We start from the raw sequence: 9,695 nt of genomic DNA on the forward strand, positions 1-9,695 counted from the left end.
AAGACATCAAAGTAATTAAACAAATAAACACAAAGCAAAAAAAGATAGGAAGACAATGATATTTTCCAAAGGTATCGGCACACCCCACTAATCTTGTTGGAGCACCCGCACAAGAGTATTGCTCCCTCTCGGTTCATGTATGAACCGAGTGCTTACTATGATTTGATTCTTTGTCACTCCAACACGGTGAATTTCTCATAACCACCTACACCATAAGCTAGATCACCTCAAAGTCCAACGAGGTATCGCCAACCTCCTAATCGCCACCAATTCATACATGTGTTCTCGCGGGAAACAAGTGGAGAGTTGTCCGCTGTCGGCCAACACACGAGGAGCTAGAAGATCTCGGTGTTGCTATGATCAGCTCTCTTGAATGTGGCTTCGATCGCCTCTAAGTGCTAGAGACGATCAACCAGAGAGAGTGTGCTGTGATCGTGAATCACCCTACAAGTGCACAAAAACAAATAAAACATCAAAACCTAGCATGATGACACAAATCAGCCTATATTAGTCACATCAATCATCTCATTTGAGTCGATTGTCCCCTTTTGGCTAGATAAATAGGTAAAGAAACCTTCGTTGAAGGAGACACAAAATAATAAACCTGTTTAAACATGATTTATACGGTCATCTGTTTTAGATCGACGCATGTCAAATGCATGTTCAAAGGCGAGGAGACGAGCCAAAAAGCCACCTAGATTACTGAAAGAAACAGGTGATGCCTAAGAGGGGGTGAATTAGGACTTCTAAAACTTTCTCTAGGCTAGGCCACAAATAAAACCCTAGAGCAAAACCTATGCAAATATTCAAACTAGAAAGTGCAAACTAGATTTTGTCTAAGTGTTGTTATCTCTACCGCAATGGCTAAGTTTCAATCCTAAACAATATAAGTATAAAGACAAGATTGAAACTTAAATGCTTAATATAAATGTGAAAGCTAAAGAGCAAGGTAGACATGCAAACTCTCGGGGATGATGCCGGTATTTTTACCAAGGTATTCGAGACCACGCAAGGTCCCGACTAATCCTCGTTGGTGCCCCTACGCAAAGGGAAGCCCACGCGAGGGCCAAGCACCTCGGTCGAGTAACTTTGTAGAGAGCCACGGGCCTTCTCCACATGCAAGTGGTGCTCCGCTTCCAGCTTCTCTCGGACACTCCCCGCCGTCTCCACTATTGAGCTTCCGGCCGAAACGTCGCGGGCCTCATTCCCTCCTGTACACGGTGGCGGTCGTGACACAAACACGGTTGTCACGATCTCACAAGACTCTCGCCCACTCGGTACAATTTGCAACGGCTCGCGCAAGAGCCGAGGGGGTGTGTGGTTTTTCTAAACTCACTCAACTAACTAGGATTCACCTAGAGCAAGTGCTAAAGCGGTCTAACTAACCTAAGCACTTCGCAAAGCACCTACGCTAATCATCGAGTGATTCTATTAAGAACTTGGGTGTATGAGCATTTGGGAATGTCTATTATATGCCTTGGTATGTTGTTTGGGCTCCCACACCTTAGAATGGCCGGTTGAAGGTGTATTTATAGCCCCCAACACAAAACTAGCCGTTGGAGAAAAGTTGTGCTCTATGCAGCACACCGAACAGTCCGGTGGTGCACCGGACAGTCTGGTGCGCCTAGCCGTTGGACTGACATAGTAGGTGACCGTTGGCGCGCAGGCTTTTTACACCAGACACTCCGGACTTCACACCGGAATGTCCAGTGGTCTTTTCTCCATAGTGCCACCTGGAACTAGCCGTTGGGCTACTGTTCCTGGTGCACCGGGCAGTCCGGCGTGTGGCACCGGACAGTCCGATGCTCCAGACCAGACAGTCTGTAGGCAACACTTCCTTTGTTTCTTAAACTTCACTTGATCTTCATAATGTCTTCTTTTGAGGTGTTGCTTTCCTCAATGTCTTGGTCCAAGTAACTTTAGCATCCTGTGAACCACAAACACAAACACTGGCAAACACATTATATTAGTCCATAGGTTATGTTGATAATCAAACACTAAAACATATTTAGCAAAATGGCCCGGGTTCCATTTTCCTTACAATCTCCCCCTTTTTGGTGATTGATGACAACACAACCAAAACAAGCAAATATTACAAATATTTGAATGAAAATATGCAATCTACTTGCTAGGATGCATGTTTGTCCCCATAACGTGATATTATGGACTTAAGCCTCCCCCTAACTTCATAATTCACTTGCTTCCTATTTTAGACCAAAGAACCAAAACCACTTGAAGGAACAAGGATTGAAAAAATTAATTTGGTGGTGTTTGGTGTTTGATACAATTTTCATTGCTTTGGTTTCTAAACTTCTCCCCCCTTTGGCATCAACCATCGACAAGAAAGACATTAAAAGTGTGTAGGAAGCAAATAAGACTTGCCCTCATAAAATATTTATCAATTGAAGCACTCAACATTATTACTCCCCCTAAATGAGTGTTCTCCTTTAGAAAGAATTTTTCTCCTCCTTTAGAGACGAAGAAAGACTCCCCCTGATAGAGATCTTCTACTTTAGGAAAAAGCATGTGAGAAATAGAGGTGCAAGACATTATTTGATTAAACTGACTTCCCTTATGCATAGGTAGTAATATGATTTAACCACTTATGCATGTATAGCAACATGGGAAGTATAAGATATGAAATATAGTCTAACCAAATGTTGGAGAAGACATGTAAATGATGCCAAAAGTAGTCTCAAAGTTACCAATTGAAAATCAATGGCGGACCATTTGAAGACAAATGGTAGACATGTGAGATACAAGAGTTCTTGTAGATTTACAGTGGAAGCTTGTTGTCTTTCTGCGGGGACTGCATTTTCTTACAATGAGATTACTACATGAAATAGACTTGAAAAAGGTATTAGTCTCAAAGTCATAGATTATAGAGTAACCTCCCCCTGAAAGTGTGCATACAAGTTTTGAATACTTGTAGGAGACATGCACTTTGATATGATATCAAGAGGGGCAAATTATCCATAATCCGAGCTTTGGCATATATAAGTTAAATGATACCAATTATGGCATGCCAAATGAAGTATAATTGAAATGTTATACCACTTGAAGTATTTCAACATATCAATTGATGTATCATTTTCTTAGTAATGTTAAATAAGCTATGTGTCGTGCTTATTATTTTAAACCATGTAGGTTTGCTCAAGAGTATGAATTGAAATTAGCAATCCTACCATATGATTTACCTAGTATGCATGCAATTTTTTATAGAATATCAATTGTAATACTAGGCATGAAATGTAAAGCTAGATACAAGAAAAATAGATAATCATATCTAAAAACAAGGAATATAATAAATCTAGTTACCTTAGTCGTGGGTGGGGAAATTTGGGTCCAAAATATTCTCTAACCCACTTGGCAATAAACTTGATCCAATATGATGTATCCCATGATATACATCCCAATTTTGCCAAGTCTCCAAATTTCCCGTCGTCCTTTGGACTCCTCACTTCCCTTTTGGGATCCAAACCTTCTTGGTGCTTTTCATTGTTGAAATAATTTCCTTTAGCACCCAGATGCGTTTGGCCCCTTTCCCTTTGTTGGCTTGCTTGTTGGGCTCAATTGCTATCACCATTCCATTCTTTTTTCTTCTTGATCAAATATGGTGTAGCAACCTTTTTGTCCACCTTGTTGATGTAGGTGTTGGAGACTTTGCTTATTGGCTTTTGCTTGAGCTTTTGCTTATCCCCGGTCTTCGCCTTGCATTGGAAAGACTTATGGCCTTCCTTGTGGCATAACCTACAAATCACAGTTTCGTCCTTCATAGGCTTGTTCACTCCCGCAATGGTGTTATGCTGTGGAGGTTGGATTTGTTTGGCTTTGCCTTTACTGTCATACAAAGCCTTCCCAAGGCGAGCCACCTCTTGCTTTAATTGCTCATTCTCCAATGCAATCTCGTCCGAACATGTTTCTATATCAACATTCTTAACAAGAACTTGATTGCAGGGGTTAGTATTATCAATTAATCAAAGCAAGAAGTAGGAGAATATTTCTTAATAATTTCAGGAATTTTAACTAAGGATGCCTCTCGGGTGCTACCAATGTTTTCTAGCTTAGTAGTTAGCTCATTATTGTGTATGCTAAGAATTTCTATTTTTCCTAGCAAATTTTCAATAGCCTCTTGGGAGCTAGCTAACTTAGCCTTAAGTTTTTCATTCTTTTTAATAAGGCCATCATCGATAGCAGTGGATGAAGCACTAGACTCTAATTTCTTAGTTTTAGTTGATAGCTCACAATTCAAATTTGCAAATGTTTCAATTTTTTTCTAGCAACCTTCTGTAATCATTTTGAGAGCTAGTCAACTTATTTTTCAAAGTTTTAAGTTGAGCCTTTTGCTTAGTGCAAACATCCTGAAAAAATTTAACGGCTTCCGCAAGCTCATCTACGGAGGGATTTCCCTCACCTTCATCATCACTACTACTTCCAGCACTAGAGGATGGAATACTCATTTTACCTCTTGCCATAAGGCACTTGCGTGATGACCGTGATGAACGAGATGAGGACCGAAGGCTGCGCACCCTTGGAGGTTCATCTTCGCTTGAAGAATCGCCCCATATTTTGACACTTGTTAGCGTCTTGCCTTTGCTCCTCCCCTTTTTGGGTTCGGCCATAGTTGGACAGTTGTCCCTGTAGTGGCCCTTCTCCCCACATGCGAAGCATCCTCTCTTTCTTTGCCTTTTCCTGTCAATGTTAAAGAGAAGATCTTCTACCTGCAGGGACACACCCATTAGATTAATCTTGCGGGTCATCCCCATTACCTTTCCAACGCGTCGGATTGTTTATTCGTCCTCGGTGGATGATGTTGATGGTTGATTATCTTCACCATCATCACTTTCTTCTTCTTCCTCATATTCACTTGAGGAACTTGGAGTGGGAGCCTTCTTTTTGCCCTTCCTTTCATCACATGCAAAAACATATGGCCTTGAGGAAGTTGGCTCCTCTCCCCGACACATTTTCCGCGACATCTCAAAGGCCGCGATTTTCCCAATCACAATGGTCGGGGTCATTGTACTCAAGTCCTCCATGTTGTGATGAATAGTGATGATGCTCCTATATCTTTGTTGTGGTAGCAGGGAGATAATCTTCCTCACAATGTCTACATTACCAAGCTTATTAATGTCAATAGAATTGAGCTCATTGATAATTAGATTCAAACGAGAATACATATCGCTAACAAGCTCATTATCTTTCATAGCAAAAGAATTATACTCATTTAAGACTAGGCAATGTTTTTGCTCACAGACATTTGATGTGCCGTCATGGAATTTTAGCCAAATCTCATTAGCGGGTTTTAATGTAAAAACTTGATTAAAAATATCCATGCTAAGGGGTTCATACAAGCAATTTTTGGCTCTAGCATTTAAATGAATTTCTTTTTCCTCACTCGTGGTGGGTTTCTCAGGATTCTTGGGTGGTTTCATCCCATCACGAGTGACTCTCCAAACATCTAGATCAACGACCTCTAGGTAACAAGTCATTCTAGCACTATAATATGGGAAGTTAGTGCCATCGAAGTGTGGTGGCCTATGGGTATCCATCCATTCCTCTAAAAAGTGTCAGCTCTTTTAGCGGTGAAGCTAAAGCATTTCAAATGAGCCAAACCAGGCTCTAATACCAATTGAAAGAAACAGGTGACGCCTAAAAGGGGGGTGAATTAGGACTTCTAAAACTTTCTCTAAACTAGGCCACAAATAAAACCCTAGAGCAAAACCTATGCAAATATTCAAACTAGAAAGTGCAAACTAGGTTTTGTCTAAGTGTTGCTATCTCTACCGCAATGGCTAACTCTCGTGGATGACGCCGGTATTTTTACCGAGGTATCCAAGACCGCGTAAGGTCCCGACTAATCCTCGTTGGTGCCCCTACGCAAAGGGAAGCCCACGCGAGGGCCAAGCACCTCGGTCGAGTAACTCCGTAGAGAGCCACAGGCCTTCTCCACGTGCAAGTGGTGCTCCGCTTCCGGCTTTTCTCGGATGTTCCCCGCTATCTCCACTATCGAGCTTCCGGCCGAAATGTCGCGGGACTCGTTCCCTCCGGTACACGGTGGCGACCGTGACACAAACGCGGTTGTCACGGTCTCGCAAGACTCTCGCCTCACTCAGTACAATTACAACAGCTCGCGCAAGAGCCGAGAGGTTGTGTGGTTTTTCTAAACTCACTCAACTAACTAGGATTCACCTAGAGCAAGTGCTAAAGCGGTATAACTAACCTAAGCACTTCGCAAAGCACCTACACTAATCACCAAGTGATTCTATATAAGCACTTGGGTGTATGAGCACTTGGGAATGTCTACTATATGCCTTGGTATGTGCTTGGGCTCCCACACCTTGGAATGACCGGTTGGAGGTGTATTTATAGCCCCCCAATACAAAACTAGCCGTTGAAGAAAAGCTGTTGCTCTGTGCGGCACACCGGATAGTCCGGTGCCCACTGTCCGGTGTGCCTAGCCGTTGGACTGACACCGCAGGTGACCGTTGGCGCGCAGGCTTTTTACACCGGACACTCCGGACTTCACACCATACAGTCTGGTTGTCTTTTTTCCACAGTGCCACCTAGAACTAGCCGTTGGGCTACTGTTCCTGGTGCACCAGACAGTCTGGTGTGCCACCGGACAATTCGGTGCTCCAGACCAGACAGTATGTAGGCAACACTTTCTTTGTTTCTTGGACTTGACTTGATCTTCGTAATGTCTTCTTTTGAGGTGTTGCTTTCCTCAATGTCTTGGTCCAAGTAACTTTATCATTCTGTGAACTACAAACAGAAACACTGGCAAACACATTAGTCCATAGATTATGTTGATCATGAAACACTAAAACCTATTTAGCCAAATGGCCCGGAGTCCATTTTCCTTACAATTACCCATGTTGTATATACCAAACCCAGGGCCATATAAACAGAGAACTGTTCATTGGAACATATCAATATGATCTACAACATGTCTCTTCAAGATGATCCTAGGAACATCCATAACCATGAGTTGACGCTCACATGCATGAACGTGGATCCGAGCCTCCAAAGAGGTCCATCCAGAAGAAACAACACTTCTAAGACATGTAAGGCAGAGTGTCAGATGTATATCGATCTCTCGAGTTGTCCTATGCATTTGTTACAGTGCATGTCATGGAATGTAGCAATCGAACGGTCAATATACATTGCTTGGGATCAAATGTCTTTCTAATTATTCATGAGGGGAAATGTACATATTTATAGTCTAGAGACTTGGTTGACTTGTCCTCTAACTCTATCTAACTCTTATAGCTGGTGGCAGCAACTAGTGATGGGGCATGGCGGCGGCAAAAACAAAAATGCACGAGAGAGAAATGAGAACGACACTGGCTCGACAATTTCGTGTATTGATTTTTTACGGCTTAAACATATACCGTTGTAAGTAAGGATACTTCTGACGGCTGTCAAAGAAGGCTGTCGGAAGTAACATTACTTACAACGACCATTGTAGACCATCAAAAGTAAGTTGATTTTCAACGGACTCGAGGCCGGACGTCGATAGTAATTCTAGTCATCAGATTATAGATATACTAACAAAATAACGATCTCGTCTAACTTTCTTATAAATTATATTCTCTAGAAGCTGTGGAATTATTATTTCCTCGGCATCAGATAGCAATCTAGGGGATCTTTATGAGGAGCACGCAAGGCTAACAAACTATTGTAAGTATTTGAATATAGCGGCATGAGTAAAGATCTCGCATAAGACTGTTTCTAACAGTTCACCCGTATTGTCACCAAGAAGGCCAGTTTATGTAAATTTCCAAACTTAAAAGACTAATATGCTAGTTTCCACTTTGAATACAAGTTTGTGGGATATTTTTTATTGAATTTCTAAATGGATTTTTACTGTATTGTAGGTATAATGAAAAATTTGACACCGCCACTAGAGCTGATCCACCCCAAGGCGAAGATTCTTCAGCATTCAAGGATGTATGATAGGTAATAACTTTCCAAATCATGTGACTCTACGAAGTTGTACTATATGTATCAATTCTAACTTTTAAATGAAACTTGTTGGGAAAAGAAATTTTCAAACTAGAAAGCCCCTTTATCCGAACTGCTCCGAACGTTCTAAATTAGCATTTGTTTTAGTTCTTGGGTTTTATGTTATATTTAAATAGATGATGATGAATCTACACATACAAAACAAATATATCAATTATTGTATGAATCAATTAAAAGCTTAAAACGAATTTTAATTTAGGACAGATGAAGTGTTTATAGTAGCATCAAACTAATGAACACAGACCCGTTCTACGGGAGGCAATGCCATTTTTGACGTCTATTATTGCATCGTACAATATCCGTCTAATTTGAACACACAACGGCATTCGAGTGATTACGTTACTTGACAAATTTGGCTTTACACGGTCTCGGATGAGTACATTTGACTATAGTTTTTTTTTTCGAAACACATTTTAAAAACCATTCAAATTTGGGAGGTTTTATAAGATATTGAAACTTGCACGTTTGCAAGCTAATAAAATGTAACAACCGTTGATGTTCGTTGTTTTAAATTTGATCAAACCTAATCTTGAGATAGGATCGCTCCCTGGCAAGTTCACAGTCACAGCACACACTTGGTGATTAATAAGCGTTAACGACCGATTCATCATACACTAGTTAACAACGAACAATCAATGCAAGAACGAAACAAACATGCAAGCCCCATCTGCTTCCACCGGTCAAGATCACGAATTAGCACCGAGAGATCCGTTAACCGGCCGGTCCACTCCATCCACCCAGTCGAATCTCCATGCATGATCCATGGGTCGGCGCGCGGCAGCTTCAGTGGCCGACGACGATGAGCTGGTTGTCGTTGGGCTCGTCGGGGTCGTTGTAGTCGCTGCCGTCGCTGTCGTCGGGCGCGGCGGCGGGCGCCTTGAGGGTGACGCTGGAGCCCTCCTCCTCCTGGTTCTCCGGGTCGTGCACGGCACCGACGCGGCACGCCTTGTCGTTCTTGGCGCCGGGCACGCACTTGGGCTTCGCGGCGCCCGACGACACCATCGTTGCCGCCACCGCAACCGGCTGGGCTGGCGCCGCGGCGTCGGACGGCCGCAGCTGGAGCAGCCCGCACGCCAGCGCCAGCGCCAGCACCAGCACCCAAGCGCGCACGGGGGCCGCCGCCATGGTTGGTTGGTTGCTCATGTCCCACCTGCCGGCCGGGGAGTCGGAGAAATAACAATCAAGAAGGATGTGGGGGGACGACGAAGGCGATCGATCGAAGAAGGTGACGGCAGGAGCGGCGTTGGGAATTAATTGGGGGCATTAACAGGCGATTTAAGGAGAGGTTGGTCAGCAAGGCTGAACAGCTAACGTCGACGGAGGCACCACCGACGTGCTCTTGCCAATTTGTGGATGGTGGCCCTGGTTTTCAGGGAGAAACGGACGAGCGGCCTCCCTGCCTCGCTAAGTTTAGCCCCGGAAAAGAAATGCAACAGATTTTCCTCAACTTTTGTTTGCTTGTTGTATACAAGAACATACCACATGACTGGAATTAGTAGGGCGAATGCTAGCTGAAACCTTTTCAGAAAGGAAAAGCCAAGTTTCAGTCGGGAGATCAGTGTCACATGTATTTTTGGAACGGATCTCTTCTCTTTCTTCTCCAAATGGCAGCCTAGATTCTGCTAGCATTGATAATCAGAGGTTGCAGCTCACTAGATTTTGCTCGGTAT

At 43.1% G+C, this 9,695-nt stretch overlaps 1 protein-coding gene across 1 annotated transcript; it reads right to left on the bottom strand.

Moving 5' to 3' along the window:
• Window positions 1–8,506: 8,506 nt before the first annotated feature.
• On the bottom strand, window positions 8,507–9,437 carry LOC103638751 (uncharacterized). The gene has a single exon (XM_008661576.4). It carries the CDS (start codon window positions 9,166–9,168, stop codon window positions 8,809–8,811), a length of 360 nt encoding a protein of 119 aa, XP_008659798.1. The 5' UTR covers window positions 9,169–9,437; the 3' UTR covers window positions 8,507–8,808.
• Between the last annotated feature and the right edge of the window lie 258 nt (window positions 9,438–9,695).

The sequence above is a fragment of the Zea mays genome, chromosome 9 (assembly GCF_902167145.1).
Source record: "Zea mays cultivar B73 chromosome 9, Zm-B73-REFERENCE-NAM-5.0, whole genome shotgun sequence".
Classification (NCBI taxonomy): Eukaryota; Viridiplantae; Streptophyta; class Magnoliopsida; order Poales; family Poaceae; genus Zea; species Zea mays.